The sequence below is a fragment of the Ovis aries genome, chromosome 14, assembly GCF_016772045.2.
Source record: "Ovis aries strain OAR_USU_Benz2616 breed Rambouillet chromosome 14, ARS-UI_Ramb_v3.0, whole genome shotgun sequence".
Classification (NCBI taxonomy): Eukaryota; Metazoa; Chordata; class Mammalia; order Artiodactyla; family Bovidae; genus Ovis; species Ovis aries.
Genome location: NC_056067.1, coordinates 9328596 through 9347184, shown reverse-complemented (window position 1 = coordinate 9347184; position 18589 = coordinate 9328596). Strand labels below are relative to the sequence as shown.

The following is an 18589-nucleotide window of genomic DNA, read 5'->3' as shown; positions in this document are numbered from 1 at the left end:
GGGATGGGATTCTTACTGCAACGGTGCTGCAGTAGAAGCTGGTTTATCAAGCTCTCTGCTGATTATAAATCTTTTCTAACTGACATTTGTGGACTGTCTTGATTGATGGCCAGCATGCCTTATGAATCTTGGAGAAGAGTTCTTGAGCGTCCCCCGGACTACCGCTAGGGGGAGGACCTGGCTCCGTTTGAGAAGCCATCGCCTTAACTGCTGGCTGCAGTGTTACCTGACAAGCCAGGCTGTAACCAAGAGCAAGAAGGTTGGCAGTGTTCACTTTCTCCCTCCCACCTTCCGTCTCTCTCTCTCACCTAGTACACACACACACACACACACACACACACATATGCATGCCTACACACATGTGTATACGCGTGCACACACATACGTACACACTCACACATATGCACACAAGGCAATGCTCCCTAAACTCAGGGTAGCAGATTATGATAGATCGTAGCATTTTCCTGGGTGAAGTGGTAAAAGGGCAGTGGATGTTATGGGCAGATGGAGAGGAAATGAAAGGGCATGGGGGTTAGGCAGAATTGAATCCCAGCTTTATCACTCACCAACTGTGTGACTTTGGGGAAGTAAACAACCTCCATGAGCTTGTTTCCTTGATTCTAAAAGAATTGCAAAGATTCCATTAAGAGATAGCATAGAACCTAAACCAGCAGCCGGTCCCGGAGGCGTTATACAGGTGGCTCTCACGGCTTCTGTCTGAAGGGCCGGCCCTGCTTCCCTCCCTGGTCCTGGTGAGAGGCACCCTGGCCCCGGCCTTCCCTGCGCAGCACTCACGGGGGCTCAGGGTGTGTAGACTGTCTGCCTTCCTTCCTCCTCTGCACACTCACTCCTCTGACTCAGGGTCTACTTCCTGCATCCTTCCCTCCCTGATGCCATCCTTACTGAACACCAGAGGATCTGGCAGTGAACACACTCTGAGGTACTTGTTCAAAGAGGAATAAATTATTAATAAAGGCAATGTTTATTTAAAAATCCAATAAGAAGGGAAGTTTATTGTGATTCATGCTTTCTGCCATTTGGGGCCTTTTGTTCAGTGAACAGAATTTATTGAGGGGCTACCATGTGCCTGGAACTCTGCTGAATGCTGACAGTTGAAGATGAAAAGACAATGTGATCCCCTGGGTTTAAGCTTAAGCCATAGAGAGAAAACCAAAGGTAAAATCCAGTTCATACTCTGAGGAAAATTTATAAACCTATTCTTCCCTGATAGCTCAGTTGGTAAAGAATCTGTAGTTTATGGCATTACCATAATTCCAAATAGATGGCATTGGTTACAATAATCAGGTACCATAAAATGAGTCAATATTTAGTGTTCTCCCATTCATCCTGAGCTCATCACAAAAATCTTATGTGACTGCTTCTTGTCACCTCCACTGTTACCAGCCCGGCCCAGGCCATGGTCCTCTAGTGCCTGGAATGCCAACAGGTCCCTTCTTCTGCTCTCCACTGAGTAGCACAAGTCATCTATTAACAGTAAAATCAGATTTTACCACTTTCCTGCTTAAAACCACCCAAAAGCTTCCTTAAATTCAAAGTGAAATCTTACAGAGCTCTAACCCAGGGATCTGCAAACTGTTTTCTGTAAATGGTCAATTTACATTAAAGAATGCATATATTTAATACAGTTTAAATATTTAAACTATTTAACATGTCTAATATATTTTAAATGTATATTTAGGTAGGTGGTAGTTGTTGTCTAGTTGCTAAGTCGTGTCTGACTCTTTTCAACTCCATGGACTGTAACATACCAGGCTTCCCTGCCTTTCACCACCTCCTGGAGTTTGCTCAAACTCATGTCCATTGAATTGGTGATGCTATCTAATCATCTCATCCTCTGTTGCCGCTTCTCCTCCTGCCCTAAATCTTTCCCACCATCAAGGTTTTTTTCAATGACTCATCTCTTTTCATCAGGTGACCAAAGTATTGGAGATTCAGCTTCAGCATCAGTCCTTCCAATGAATATTCTGGGTTGTTTTCCTTTTGGATTGACTGGTTTGATCTCCTTACAGTCCAGGGGACTCTCAAGAGTCTCCTCCAGCACCACAGATTGAAAGCATCAGTTCTTCTGTGGTCAGCCTTCTTTGTGGTCCAACTTTCACATCTGTACGTGACTACTAGAAAACTATAGCTTTGGCTATATGGACCTTTGTGGGCAAAGTGATATCTCTGCTTTTCAATAGGCTGTCTGGGTTTGTCTTAGCTTTTCCTCCAAGGAGCAAGAGTCTTTTAATTTCATGGCTTCAGTCACTGTCCACAGTGATTTTGAAGCCCAAGAAAATAAAATCTGTCAATGCTTTCATTTTTCCCCCTTCTATTTGCCTTGAAGTGATGGAACCACATGCCATAATCTTAGTTTCTTGAATATTGAGTTTTAAGTCAACATTTTCACTCTCCTCTTTTACCCTCAAGAGATATATAAATATATATTTAACCTTAAAAAAATTTTTTTTACAAATTTAAAAAATATATTTAGGTGGTATATATTTTTGGCTTTGTGGGACATTCAGTTTCTGTTCCAACTACTACCCAGTTCTAAGAACATCATGTGAAAACAGACTTTGTCAATGCTTGGATAAATGGACATGGTTGTATTTCAATAAAACTTTATTAACTTAAAAAGAAACAGTCAGTGGAACAGATTTGGCCCATGGCCCACAGTTTGCTGACTCCTGCTGGCCTTTCCCCTGGACCTCACCTGGGGCCCTTCTTTGTGCTCACATTCTCCCACCACCATGGCTGCCTCTCTGTCCCTCCATCTTCTTTCCTGCCTCAGACCTTTGCACTTTCTGATCCCTCCACCTGGAAGGACCTTGCTTAGTCTCTAGACGCTGTGGATCCTGCATTCATGCTGATCTCAGCTTAAATGTCACATCTTTAGAGAGGCCTTCCTTGACCTTGTCATTCTATCACATCACCTGGTTCTGTTTTATCCAAAGGACTTAAGTTATCTTGTCTATTCCATTCACCATTAATTATCTTTCTCCTCCGAGTGAAAAGCAAATGTCTTCAGAGTAGAGAGCTAGCTGGTCATGGCCAGTACTGCATCTCCAAACCTTAGAACACTATCTGGTCCACAGATGCTGACCAATAAACGTTCTTTGAATGATTTTGCTGAATGAAATGTCATCAGGAATTGATTTGAAATAAGACTTTCTCTGAAATTACAACTGTTTAGTGCCGTGGTGGGTCTGCCACGATGTTGTATTAATGTAACACTAAGAATTCCTGGACTACTCAGAGTGGATCCTCAAGCATCAGGGATGGATTTCAATGGTGCTGGAGTCCACCATGCTCGATGCCATAACAACTCAAAGAAGTTTTCTTTTTTATTTTGTAGCTGCTCATCTGATTTTCATTTTAACTGGAAACCCACATTAGAGCTATTCTTTCAAAATGTGGAATGATCACTAAGGTTCTGAAGCTACCAATGCCTCTTTACTTTCCCTTAACTTTAACCTATTATGCTGTTTTGGTTGAGTTACTTAGTTAATTTTTATTTGATTTTTGATAGTTGATGTCACAGATCCTTCTCTCTCCCAAATGGGGAGGGATGACTCCCAGCCTGAGCCTAAAATATACCAAGCAAACAAGTGGGGCAGGGGCTATCAAGGGTTTGTTTTTATGAGTAACTTCCGTGAGCACAGGAGCCAATCTGTCCAGTTCCGTGGGTTACCCTCAGTGCCTAGAAGATCTGGCATGGATGAGAGTAAGGGTGGGTGATGGGTAAAGGGGAGACAGCCATGCGAGGAACCAAGACATCATGGTTAGAGAGAAGAGTGATTTAAAAACAAGGTGGTGTCTATTTCTTGAACTGGTCTCTGGCCCCAGGGACTCATATATGAACTCAGGTGAAGCGAGGGCTGCGAATAAAAATGGGAAGAACTGTTTTCAAAGATCCCCGCATTAAAAAAGCAGCACACAGCTTCTCTGGTTGGGTATCCTCTTAGAACACAGGGCTCCAGGCATCCTCCTTTGTCTCACCAAGCCCCATGCTATCTCCAAGGCACCAGTGGACGAGTAGCAACAGTGTCTCCATCAGAGAGGGGCTGGGATATAAAGGAGGGGAAAAAGTGCCTACGACAAGACTGTTGACTGGCTTGGTTTACAGCCCCTGTAGACACCACATGGGGACCCCAGATGTGGATAGGAGCAAGTCGGCAGACATTCAGCTTCCTGAGTAGTAGCAAGGTCCAGATAACTCAACAGTTTTGATACATCTTATTCTGGAATTTTCCCTTTGGGAAGATGTCTCTGATTAGCTTATGCAACTCTTTCATAAATTTTGTTTTATGGTCAACTGCACTGGAGTGATTTATATCATAATTCAATCTGAGTGGCACTGTGGCCTGTTAATGGGTTGCTGGGCAATTTATCTAAGCTAAGATTCTGAGGATGACTCCAGGAGAGGGGTCAGAATCAACAATTTCAGTCCTCTTCCTCAACCACACAATCTGGGGAGAAGTTTAGTGTGAGACAGTTCATAGCTTACAGATATAGGTAGTAAAACGACCACAAGACTTAGAGATATTGGGTATAATCCAGAAATACAAATAAATGTCCAACAGTATGCTCATCCATGAAAGGAAAGACTGTTAAATCTTCCTACATGAGTTTAGCTGAGATACCAATATAATACTCTGATTAAAAGTGTCACCCCAGTATATATCAAAAGGTAATGTCAAGGCTATGGTTTTTCCTATGATCATGTATGGATGTGAGAGTTGGACTGTGAAGAAGGCTGAGTGCTGAAGAATTGATGCTTTTGAACTGTGGTGTTGGAGAAGACTCTTGAGAGTCCCTTGGACTGCAAGGAGATCCAACCAGTCCATTCTGAAGGAGATCAACCCTGGGATTTCTTTGGAAGGAATGATGCTAAAGCTGAAACTCCAGTACTTTGGCCACCTCATGCAAAGAGTTGACTCATTGGAAAAGACTCTGATGCTGGGAGGGACTGGGGACAGGAGGAGAAGGGGATGACCGAGGATGAGATGGCTGGATGGCGTCACGGACTTGATGGATGTGAGTCTGAGTGAGCTCCGGGAGTTGGTGATGGACAGGGAGGCCTGGCGTGCTGCGATTCATGGGGTTGCAAAGAGTCAGACACGACTGAGTGACTGAACTGAACTGAACTGAATAAACATATCACTTATCCTATCAATTCCACTTGTATGAATTTACCCAGGAGAAACTGTCACATGAGTAGGAAGAGACGTGTCCTCCCTTGCATAATTGATTGCAAATACGGAAAAGTGAAAACAATTTAAGTCAATATGGGATTGGCTAACTAGATGATGGTGGATCTAAGCATTAGCTGTTTAAAACAGTGATATAACTTGATATTTACTGACTTACAAAAATGTCCGCAGGACCGTGCAGGGTGAAGAACGAGGCACAGAAGAGTGCATAGAGCTCCGTTTCCATGGGACTGTGCTGTGTGCGTGCATCCCTGTGTTGGAGGGGCCCAGGGAGAGCCCTGGAACCATGCTCCTGGATGGCAACTGTGGTTTGCTCCGAATGGTGAGACTGGAGGGCACCTGCACTTTTTCACTTTAGTAAAGCTCTGGGGAAAGTGGAACTGCTTTAGTTTTAAAAGAAATTTACTTCAGAAAAAAAATAGCTCTGTGCCCAATATGAAGCCCGTGGGACTGGCTGGGATTGTTGAGAATGGAAGAACCTTTGATGTGAGAGTCTAAAGATCAGCAGAGGAAAACTGGACAGCTGGTGGACCAAAAGGCACAGGCAGTGTGGCAACAAGTAAACAGGTGACCAGAAAAGGGACTTTGCCACCCACGCTGAGGGTGCATGCTGAGTGAGGTCTCAAACACCAGCTCTCATATATCAAACCCATCTCTATTTAGTCCAAGCTGTTTTAGAAAATACCAACTGCAGAGCAAAGTTGAGCTTCTGAGACAATAATTTTTTGGTCCCAAAGGTCATTTGATTGGCTGGTTCTCTCTGTCTGCCATGATAGAACTTATTTAAACATTACAGTAACTGAGACTAGAAGAACAGAAACTCACGTGGATGCCAGAGATAAAATAAAAGATAACTCTCCTCCTGCCCCCAATCTCCTCACATCACCTCTTCAGGCGAGGCTGGCTTCTTGCCCTCCTGGGGTGAGTGGCCCCTATGACTGCACTGCCTCTCCTACCAACTGCAATTCTGATTTATTTGTTGCTGTCTCCCCACCTGGCTGTCAGGAGGAAATGTGCAGCATCTGGCAAGTCCGTGGCTGGATTCTCAGAATTTAGAATAGTGCTGGCACAGAGTAGATGCTCAATAAAAATGCTGGGTGAAAAAAAAATAAAGGGAGCAAGAGAGGGGCACAGTCCTTGGGCTCTCAGAAGCTAGAAGATGAGGATTTAGCCACTAATCTCTGCCTCCGTTCAATAGCCTCAGGAAGGGTCAGCATGCAGGTAAGCAATGGGCATCTCTCAAGACTCAGAACATGCACCTCTAGGTCCTGCGGCCCTGTCCTCTCTGTGAAGAAAGGCATTCATCTTTCTCAGTCACACTGTGTGGTGACTAAGATATTTTCCCCATTACCTCCTTCCCCGATGGCTCTCAAAGCTGCCTCTCCTGTCTAGGTGGTGGGTGCCCTTCTCCCAGCTGCCCCTGCTAACATCAGGGTAGCCAACAGTGTGGAGGAAGAACACAGCTGAGGCCAATCCAACAGCTAGCTTCTAGATCTTGTTGGAGGGCTGCCTCTGGGCTGCTACAACCCAGTGTGTGGTCCCAGCTGAGCAGAAGTGTCTGGGAATCAAAATCCCCCTGGGGAGAGCATGGAGGATGGATAGCATAGCTCTCTGGATCCAGAGCTGGAGTAACCCCAATATATGTGATTTATGTCATTTCCCAGAGTCCTCCCTCCCCAGGCGATTGAGCTCAGAAGTGCCTACCCTGGTAACTGACTTCATGTGGTACCTCAAGTTGGCCAGCTTCTCCTTCCTGCAGCACTCCCCACTTGCAATCCTGCACCTGTCCGGTAAACCACCTGCCCTCAGTCCTCACCTCAGGGTCTGTTTCTGGAGGAAGCCCTGAACACCAATCCTCATGGATAGCCCTTCTCAACGGTGCCCAGAGGCCCAGTGGTGACAAAACATGGGGGAGCTGGTGCCAGGAGGCACTGTGGGGCTCTGGTATGTGTCCTCCAGGAACTTCAAGGGTCTCAGCCTCTACCTACCTGCCCCCCTCACACTTGTGAGGCCCTGGCATTGGGCACTCACAGAACATCAGACTCACATGGAGTTCTTGTTGACTCTGAGGAGCAGCCAGTGTCTGAGTTTGGGTCCCATAAATCAGTGCCTTGAGGCTTCACAAAAGGGATGGTATGTAATCTACTGTTATTTTCTCTTGATCTTCCTTCATCTAGTAAATGATTCCGTAAAACAATACCCTGGAGTTTACGCTGAGCAGCTAGAAATGGCCTCCTGTCTGCACATAGAGATAAATATGGGTGACCTTCTTTGGTGATGGATTCGTGCTGATGGCATCTGGGTACAGTGCAACATGAAAATGACACTTGGTTGGTTGGGAGATGGATGCTCCTTCGCACAAACTGCATGTCTTTCTGCCTTACCTTCCCTAAAGGGTAGGCCACCAGAATAGTAAGAATAATTGCAGCATTAACAATATACTGGCATTTCTTAAACATTTCCAAGCACTGAGTGAAGCACCCTGCTTACATTAATCAATGCATAGAGCTTTCTAGGGTAGGTACTATTTTATACCCACCCTATCTGTTAATACAGACAAGGTGACTGAGGCTTCTAGAAGGTTCGGTAACCTGCTCAGTCTCACCTTGTTAAGGAGTTGAGTAGAACATCAGTCCCAGCTCCAGGCCACAGTGCTATATGTAGGATCAGCTACATAAAATGGGCCTTCCCTGATAGCTCAGTTGGTAAAGAATCCACCTTCAATATGGGAGACCTGGGTTAGATTCCTGGGTCGGGAAGATCTGCTAAAGAAGGGATAGGCTACCCACTCCAGTATTCTGGCCTGGAAAATTCCATGGACTGTATAGTCCACGGGGTCACAAAGAGTCGGACATGATTGAGTGACCTTCATTTTTACTTTCACTTTCAGTGCAAAATGAAGATGCAGCGTCGCTTGTTGAACAATTATTACGAATTTTAAGATGGTGACAACAGATCATTAAATCAAGTGTGGAGCCCTTTGGAGCCTGGCGCTCTGTGAGGCTGTGCAGGTCCCACCCCATGAAGCTGGCTCTGGTTATGTGGATGCAGAAGAAAGTGATGCGAGTGATGATAAGGGCCCCGTGCTTAACATCGTTTAACCCTAGGAACTGAGCAGCCGCTCACATTAAATGAAAAGTGACTCAGGGTGCCAGGCTCTTTGGTCAGAAGAGCTGGTTATTTTCTGTCAGGAGTTAACTCAGTTCATCTGAGGGACCTACACAAATACTTCCCTTTAGCTGGGCCTGCAAAGAGTCCGTGTGAGAGAAGGTGGCCACGTACAATATGGTGTTTGAGAAAGAGCCTGTGGCTTGAGGCCAGATGCAGACACTGATTCTAGCTCATCCACCAGCCTTAGCTGGTTCAAGTTCCCAGGTCTCTCTGAGATTCAGCCTTCTCATCTGTATGATGGGAAGAGTGGTACCTACACCTCAGAGCAGAGTGGAGGAAATGATACAGTTAGAGAAAGCTCTTGGCACACAGTAGTGCCCCCCTAAATGTGATGATTATTCAATGGCTGTTTGCACAGGCAAGTTTGTGGGTCAGCTGGAAGAGCACATAATTTGAAGGCTGATGCTATGGGTTGAGTCCTGAACAGTGTACCCCATCTGTCATTTATGTGAACTGGGCAAGGTCAATGAATTCCTGAGGTTTGGGATTCCTCTCTGTGAAATGGATGCAATACAGTGTCTACAGCGCATAGGATTCCATGAGCCACAAATGAGCCAGACGTTGTGGAAACAGAAGAGGTGATCATTTCTCCAGCCTGTCAGAGATTGTTAGGACTTACAAGTAGCTTAGGTGGGGAGGGGACCGGAAAACAGGCCCCGCCTTCTGTCCCAGATTCCCATTGTCCTCACAGACATCAGGTGCCATCTCCTTGAGCTCTCCCACAGGGTGCAAAGTAATCTAAAGGTTTTTTCTGCTGAAACTTTTACACAACATTGTCACATTTTTGACCTCAAATTTGACTGACTCCATATTTCAATTCCTCTTTTATAATCAAACCCAGAGAATGCCGAAAAAGAAAACCATGAATCAGGCCAAATTCTGCATAACTGGAAGAAACTATTCCGTACAGATATCCAAGTCTTTATGTATTTTTATAGGATAATACCAATCATAAATACAAGTTTAAGGTGGTTTATGTTTCGCTGGGAATACGTTCACGCTAACCGAATTGCTTTGTGCTTTAAGAAATTCAATGCACATAAAGGATTCCATTTTTCTCTGAAAATAACAACTTGTATATAAAGCAATAAAATTTGAAATTCTTTCTGAAACTTTAAAGAAGGGCACAGTGGGAGAAAAATTGGACGTCGTCTAATCATATACGCATATAATATACAAAGACGTGTACATGCTCACAGACGCCTCACAGCCGCCTCGAATGTAACCACTGTCATTTACATTTAGAACACTTCTCAGGCCCATCTCGAATTCCAGTCACTCACAAACAGGGCCCGGGTACCACACACGGAAACTGGGAATCATTTTTCTGCTCTGCTCAAACTCCAGTTACTTGAATAGCTTTTCCCATCAATTCTTCTAACTCATTCGGCAAATCAGCTTATTTAAGATTTCTGTAAACTTCCAACACAAACTCCAGGGTGTGTCTTGTTGGAAGTCATCTCTCCATCAAAAGCAGCTATTGAGCGATGCCAAGGGGAAGGTCTTCGCAGAGGTGATCTGACCCACCTTCACCAGCCTGCTCTCTGATTCTCCAGGCCCATTTTACAGAATGCCTTCAAATCCCAGAAGGGAGAGGGCTGCTCCTGCCCCTGGGGTTCTATCTGACTAAGTGCTGGAAGTCTAGCTCTTGGAAGCTGTAGGGAGGTTTTAGGCACCTTGCATACAATTAGTCACCTGGTAGGCTAGGTGGTTGCCATGGCAATAATTCCAGAGCCTTGGGTATCTACAGGTTATTGATACATTCAATCCATTCAGCAAAGGAAAAAAGAACCAGCCGAGCAGCCCCTGAGCGTCCATGTCCTACTGGCCTGAGGAGTGAGTGACTCCATTGTTATCAGTGTTTGAGCATAATCCAGACACAGCAGCACTGGCATTCTTCACTCGGCTTGTTTTCACTCAATGTATGTGAAGGCTTAAAATTAAAGTCTACCCTTAAAATAGGGATTTTTCTACTGCTCTTCACTTTCAAAAGCATTATGTTCAGCAGTGACTACTTCTGCTGCTGGCCACAGAATGCTTTAATTAGTATCTAGGGGCCGAAAAGGGAGCTCTCAAATATAAAACTTTCACCAATAGAAAGGTTAAAACTGGGGAAAAGATGACAGGAGTTCCATAGTAACCTTGAATGATTTCCACAGAGTAGAAACATGTATTGCCAGAGAAGGAAATAAAATGTCTTGACTTTGACCCTTTGAACAAGGACAAAAGTTTTCTCCATCCACATCTTCTAAGAAAAGGGTGGGGGGGAATGTCCTACACATTTTCCTCAAATGGTTCTTATTAAAAGGCAATTATGAAGAGAAATATTAATTGAGGAGCTGCAGTAACGTCCTTAATTTCCCTCAAAGTCTTGCTGTACACCAAGCTCAGCCTTGGGCCCTCACAAGGGGAGCTAGATATTTACATGGTGTCCAATATCAACCATACGTCGGAGACTGAGATGTTGGTCACCCTTAAAGGTCACCTTTGCACACAAGGGAAGACATTTTCACAGCTTGCAGCACCCCAGTCATGTTATGAGTTGCAGTTTTCTGGGGCATGCTTCTGTTCAGGGAAATAATACATCAGTTACACCAACAGTAAGTCAGAACAGTGGCGATGAAACAGTCTCCAGCATCCCCATAGATCACAGTAGGCCACCTCCCAAGCCTTTACGTAAACTGTGAGCCGACTTAACATACCAGTAGGTGACCCCTCCATGACGTGGCCGATGTAGGGGCCTTCCCTGAAGATGGGTCTGTTGTCATTCTGATCAATCACGATGACTTCCAGAGGGACCGGCCCCTCGAGAGTCCTGCCGTTGACATCTACGGTCTCCACAAATAGCTATTGGAGCAAAGAGATTGGGGGAGAAAGAAGGCATTCATTCATTAGGAAAATTGAAGTTGGGTTCTCTAGAGAAAGTAGGTTATGTCAGCAATTTTATGAGCCCTTGGCAATATTCAAACTTTGGTCTCAATGGATAGTCACCAGGACTAGAATAGAAACTAAACATTACAGAGTAAAAGATAAAGCTCAGTTCATGCTAGTTCCCCTTGGGAAATTTACAATTAATTCATCAAATCTGCAAAGGAAGTCCACAAAAAAAAAAAAAGAAAAAAGGGAGGAAAACACCAGCAATCAACCATAGCTGAGGAAACGCGCTTACATTGTTTCTGTTTTTCCAATATCATTATGCTTAAAAGGAATGTTATGCTAATAAAAATAATTGACTAAGCAGTTATGAACAGAGTATATTAAGAAATAACTGGAAGTGTTTATGGTGGTATTTAGGGGAAATTCAGGTCAGTAAAAATTTGTAGAGAACCTTTCTGAGGCAAGGAAGGAGCGTGTGGGGGTCCCAAGCAGGACCTCAGGGCTCCTGCCCACGAGGCCTGTACAGTCTAGGGGGCGTTTCACAGTTTCCTGGCTTCAGATCCCAAGGATGAAGGAAACAGCATCGAAAGACCAGCTGCCTGGTTGCTTGGAAACAAGGAATTACATCTTGGCTTTTCCAGTGAGACATGGAAACACGGGGTCCGTGAAACATGGGGTCCCAATGCTCTCATTTCTAGGCCTGAGTCTGCCTTGATTTAACTCAGGGGCAACAGTCACACTTCTTAGCTATCAGTGTTGTTCCCCTCTTGGGAACTGGTTGAGTAGTTGTATCAGAAAAAGGTGTCTGCAGTCATAATCCTTGGGGAATGGTCTCTGCAATTGGAATCCCAGCACACTCTCACACTAGGTATGTGACCTCAACCCATACAGTTAACCTCTTAGCTTTATCATCTGTAAAATGGGTTCATAAAATAATCATTATTAGGAATAATGGTAACCAGCATTACTCAGGGCTTACCAAGTTGCCCTATCACGCTAATTCACTTGAGGTTCACAGTGCCCCTATGAACCATTTGTAAGGAGGGAACAGAGCCAGTTAGACAACAGGTTGGAGGAGTCTGGAGCTGGCCTTGTGGAGTCGGTCTGCAGGTTTACATTTTTAACCGTTATAAACAATGCTTGCAGATCACTTACTGTAATGCCTGTCACATAGCTCATCTCAAGAATATTAGCTGCTACTATTGCTACTGTTGTTATTATCAACACTGTTGTCAAAACTAGCCCAAATTAGGAAAAGAAAAGAGACATTTGTTATACCCTACCTGAATGTGTTGTAAATCGGTTTCACCCTTTGGAAAGTGTCGACAACACGGTACCTGTGTGCATTCTCAGTCATGCCCAACTCTTTGCGACCCCATGGCTCCTCTGTCCGTGGGATTTCCCAGGCAAGGGATCTTCCCGACCCAGGATTTGGACCCATGTCTCCTGCATTGGCAGGCGGATTCTTTACCACTGAACCCCCTTGGAAGCCCAAATTCATCAAATCTGTGAAGGACTCACACATTTTATTCCACCTGGATACCTCTCCTGTTAGTGTTTGAGACACGCTTCCCTTACGTACATGGGAATATTCATTGGAGTGTTGTTTCTAACAATGAGATAACACTGGTGTCCACTAAGCATCCAGCTGAAAGGGATGAATTAAATATTTATGTAGTAAGACACTAAAATACAGCCATTAGATAAAATGGATCGGCTTGAACACTGTAAGAAAAAGCGCCGAGCCGCATGTCCAGGAGGCATGTGCTGCAGATAACGGGGCCACAAAGAGCTAGACACGACCTAGTGACTGAGCAGTAACAAGTGTACACATGTGATGCACACACACGGACAGAGTGTGAGATCAGTACACAGGCATGAAACCAGGCATGTGTGAGGAGAGGAGTTTTTTCCATTAATACTGTCTCATCTTTTCACTAGTAAATTCACACACACACACACACACACACTTTGATTTCTGGGGCAGATAAAATAATGCACACATACCATAGCTAAGAAGAAGTTAAATAGGCAGAGCCTTTTAACATCTGCACACAAAGGAGATCTTACGGAGAGTGAAATTTTATGCCGATTTTTAAAGCTACTGTGAGAATACCGCTAAACAAAGAAAATAAAAATCAAGCTTTGGGAGCAATTTCTTCTAATAATGAAGGTCTGGGCTTTTGTCTTCCCCAAATAGCTGAGGACTTGACTTTATTTCAACCAAAAACCTGTCTCTATAGACACCAGATAACTCGGATTTGAATCCTAAGCCCCTACAGCCTATAACATTTGGCTAGTGTTGTAAACCACAAGTAAGAAGAATAGAACTCACATTTTTGCCAAATTGCCACACTGGGAGGGGCAGACTCTAGATCTCACCTCAACATAATGGAAAGACAGACAGACACTAAGCAGATAAACTGATCAGGATGAATGCCAAATGTTGAGCTGAATCCTACAAAACCAAAGGTATCAACGTGAGAGTATTTTATGTTACAATACTACCCAGAGTTTGACTCCTGAATTTTGTACTGAAAACAATAATGCTAGAAATCAAGGCCTCTGGAACAGGATTGAAAAAGAATGAAGTGCTCCTAGGATGCATTTATTAATTTTAGTTCAGTTCAGTTCAGTTGCTCAGTCATGTCCAACTCTTTGCAACCCCATGAATTGCAGCACGCCAGGCCTCCCTGTCCATCACCAACTCCTGGAGTTCACCCAAACTCATGTCCATCGAGTCAGTGATGCCATCCAGCCATCTCATCCTCTGTCGGCCCCTTCTCCTCCTGCCCCCAATCCCTCCCAGTATCAGAGTCTTTTCCAATGAGTCAACTCTTCACTTAAGGTGGCCAAAGTACTGGAGTTTCAGCTTCAGCATCAGTCCTTCCAATGAACACCCAGGACTGATCTCCTTTAGAACGGACTAGTTGGATCTCCTTGCAGTCCAAGGGACTTTCAAGAGTCTTCTCCAACACCACAGTTCAAAAGCATAATTTTAGTTAATTTAACAGAAATCCATTGAGGACAGTCCTCAGCCCCGTCCTCCCCCATCCTCAGTCCCATCCTCCCTTATCCTCAGTCCTGTGCTCCCCTGTCCTCAGCCCTGTCCTCCCATATCCTCAGCCCTTGTCCTCCCCCATCCTCAGCCCTGTCCTCCCATATCCTCAGCCCTGTCCTCCCCCATCCTCAGCCCCGACCTCCCCCATCCTCAGCCCCGTCCTCCCCATCCTCAGCCCTGTCCTCTCCTGTCCTTCCTTATCTTCATCCCTGTCCTCCCACATCCTCAGCTGTCCTCCCCCATCCTCAGCCCTGTGCTCCCCCATCCTCAGCCCTGTCCTCCCCCATCCTCAGCCCTGTCCTCCCCCATCCTCAGCCCCGTCCTCCCCCATCCTCAGCCCTGTCCTCCCCAATCCTCAGCCCCATCCTCCCACATCCTCAGCCCTGTCTTCTGTTATCCTCAGCCCTGTCCTCCGTTATACTCAGCCCTGTCCTGCCCCATCCTCAGCCCCGTCCTCCACCATCCTTAGCCCCGTCCTCCCCAATCCTCAGCCCTGTGCTCCCCCATCCTCAGCCCCGTCCTCCCCCATCCTCAGCCCTGTCCTCCCACATCCTCAGCCCCATGCACCCCCATCCTCAGCCCCATGTGCCCCCATCCTCAGCCCCCTCCTTCCCCATCCTCGGCCCCGTCCTCCCCCATCCTCAGCCTTGTGCTCCCCCATCCACAGCCCTGTCCTCCCCTGTCCTCAGCCCTGTCCTCCCTTATCCTCAGCCCTGCCCTCCCCCATCCTCAGCCCTGTCCTCTCCTGTCCTCCCCATCCTCAGCCCTGTCCTCCCTTATCCTCAGCCCTGTCCTCCCCTGTCCTCCCCCATCCTCAGCCCTGTCCTCCCTTATCCTCAGCCCTGTCCTCCCCCATCCTCAGCCCTGTCCTCCCCTGTCTTCAGCCCTGTCCTCCCCCATCCTCAGCCCTGTCCTCCCCCATCCTCAGCCCTGCCCTCCCCTGCCCTCAGCCCTGTCCTCCCCCATCCTCAGCCCTGTCCTCCCCCGTCCTCAGCCCTGTCCTCCCCCGTCCTCAGCCCTGTCCTCCCCGTCCTCAGCCCTGTCATCCCCCGTCCTCAGCCCTGTCCTCCCCCGTCCTCAGCCCTGTCATCCCCCATCCTCAGCCCTGTCCTCCCCCGTCCTCAGCCCTGTCCTCCCCCATCCTCAGCCCTGTCCTCCCCCGTCCTCAGCCCCACCGTCAACCAGTCCTGTCTATACTGCTTGTTCCTGTCTATACTGCTTGTTCCTGTCTATACTGCTTGTTCTACTTTCTGGATATCTCTCAAATCCACCTTCTTCTCTCCAAATTCATCATCGCCTGCAGAGAGTAGCTTCTGTGACTTGTTTCCTGGGCCTCTGCAATAGGCACCTAAGAAGTTACTTTGATGTCTCGACTTGACTGCCATGGAGCGCTCAGACAAAACATAATTTCTGGGTGTGTCTGGATGAGATTACCACTGGATTCTGTGGACTCAGGGAAGCAGACACTCTCCCTAGCACATGTGGGCACCATCAAATCCCCTGAGGGCCTGCATTGAAAGACACAGGGGAGGGTGGGATTCGCCCTTCGTCCTCCTGCCTGACTGCAATCTGGGGACCTCCATCCTCTGCTGCTGTCAGGGGTCACGCTTCTCAGGCTTCTGGACTTGGACTGGAATCTATACGTTCAGCCTCCCTGGTGCTCAGGCCTTTGGACTTGGACTGGATCACACCACGAGCTTCCTGGGGCTCCAGCCGGCAGACAGCAGATAGTGGGCTTTCTCAGCCTCTGTAACGGCGTAAGTCAGTTCCTTATAGCAGACTCCTACTGCTTCTGTGTCTCTGGAGAAGGCTGACCAATATAGGCGTCCATCATGTCTTTTCAAAATTTTAATTTATTAATGTCACCCCAGAATGGATACCTTTCAATCACTTCTCATCCCTCATAAGATGAAAGCACATTCCTTTACTGTGAAGAGTCTTTTATAATCTGGCCCAGCCTAATTCTCCAAATTTATTTCACATCACAAGAGATCCCCTTCATTCCTCATTATCCAGGTATACCAGTCTTTTCTCAGTTCTTCCAGCTTATTCTGTTTCTTCCCAACACAGGAATCTCCTCGTGCGGCCCTGCTAGTAAGCACGGGCAACCCATCGGCCATCCTAGTCAGCCCCCACCTGTCCTTCAGATCTCAGCTCAGATGTCACTGGCAGAGAAGAGCCTTCATTACCGATCCAGTCTCCCTTGGGTGTCCCTGGTTCATGCCCCCATGGCACTGGAACCCTGCCTTTATAATACTTTCCATAACATGTAATTGCTTATTTATTTATGTGGCAATTTGACTAATGTCTGCCTCTCCAGTCCCATCAAGACAGAGGTGAGGTAGGTGTTCATGCCCTAGAGCAAATACTCAAGGCTGAGGCTCAGTGCTCAGCACAGGGCAGTTACTTGATTCAACACTGATGGCAAGAAGTCCTCTCCAGAAGAGGCAACAGCTCTTTAAGAGACTGGAGCCCAGTGCTTTGGCCCCAGCTTTGGACATCTATCCTGTCTTTCCATCCCTGGCACAGGAGGCGACAGCTGGTCCCAGGTTTCATGGACCAAAGACCAGCTGACTCTGTGCAATCTTAATCCATGAACAAGAAGCACAGTAAACCTGGGTAAACAACGCCCAGGCACATCACATTTTTATTACTTTCCTTCTGAAAGAAGGGAACTAACATTTACTTGGTGTCCAGTATATGCCTGGGCTTTCTATGCATTGTCTCACTTGGATCAAGACATCCTGGAGAAATACTCACTGCAGCAAAACTCAGAGAAATTTAAGTACCTAATCTGAAAGCTAGTCTGTGATCCAGTTGACTCTACACTTAGATCTGACTTGAAAATTTGTGCTTTTCCCCACTATACCCTTGTCTGCTAAAAGCTCTTTCATGGACTTCCCTTACACTTTTCTTTTATTCTCTTTACTGTGTTATTCAATTAATAGTTTTGATGAATGTTGATTATTATGTTTCACTGATGACTTATCCAAAGCAAAATTATCCATGAATTTAGGGGTGTGGTGAGGTTATTTAAAATTTTTCCTCAGTTCAGTTCAGTTGCTCAGTCATGTCTGACTCCTTGTGACCCCATGAATCGTAGCACGCCAGGCCTCCCTGTCCATCACCAACTCCCGGAGTTCACTCAGATTCATGTCCATCAAGTCAGTGATGCCATCCAGCCATCTCATCCTCTGTCGTCCCCTTCTCCTCCTGCCCCCAATCCCTCCCAGCATCAGAGTCTTTTCCAATGAGTCAACTCTTCGCATGAGGTGGCCAAAGTACTGGAGTTTCAGCTTTAGCATCATTCCTTCCAAAGAAATCCCAGGGCTGATCTCCTTCAGAATGGACTGGTTGGATCTCCTTGCAGTCCAAGGGACTCTCAAGAGTCTTCTCCAACACCACAGTTCAAAAGCATCAATTCTTCGGTGCTCAGCCTTCTTCACAGTCCAACTCTCACATCCATACATGACCACAGGAAAACCGTAGCCTTGACTAGACAGACCTTAGTCGGCAAAGTAATGTCTCTGCTTTTGAATATGCTGTCTAGGTTGGTCACAACTTTTCCTCCAAGGAGTAAGCGTCTTTTAATTTCATGGCTGCAGTCACCATCTGCAGTGATTTTGGAGCCCAAAAAATAAAGTCTGAGACTGTTTCCACTGTTTCCCCATCTATTTCCCATGAAGTGATGGGACCAGATGCCATGATCTTCGTTTTCTGAATGTTGAGCTTTAAGCCAACTTTTTCACTCTCCTCTTTCACTTTCATCAAGAGGCTTTTGAGCTCCTCTTCACTTTCTGCCATAAGGGTGGTGTCATCTGCATATCTGAGGTTATTGATATTTCTCCCGGCAATCCTGATTCCAGCTTGTGTTTCTTCCAGTCCAGCATTTCTCATGATGTACTCTGCATATAAGTTAAATAAGCAGGGCGACAATATACAGCCTTGACGTACTCCTTTTCCTATTTGGAACCAGTCAGTTGTTCCTTGTCCAGTTCTAACTGTTGCTTCCTGACCTGCATACAGATTTCTCAGTTTTTCCTAACACACATGAAAATACACATTAAAGCACACTATGAACCTTTGCATACAATGTGACACCCTGCCACAAGTGACAGGTTGGGGAATATCATAGCATTGGCCTAGATATAACATGCTCCCTTCAGGAAAGTTACAGACTTTCTGAAAAGAAAAGAAAAGAAAAGGCTTGTATCTCTCATAAATGTAGCTCTCAAATGACCATAGTGAATGAAATGGGGAGGTG

General features: G+C 46.0%; 1 protein-coding gene across 4 annotated transcripts in view; it reads right to left on the bottom strand.

Annotated features, from left to right (window-relative positions):
- CDH13 (cadherin 13) overlaps nucleotides 1-18589 on the bottom strand; it is a 1037580-nt gene that overhangs the window by 344663 nt on the left and 674328 nt on the right. For all 4 annotated transcript variants that reach the window (XM_004014934.6, XM_060398282.1, XM_060398281.1 and 1 more), the window contains one exon: nucleotides 11090-11234. In XM_004014934.6, coding sequence (XP_004014983.2) covers nucleotides 11090-11234 — 145 coding nt within the window. The remainder of the gene's footprint in view (nucleotides 1-11089; nucleotides 11235-18589) is intronic.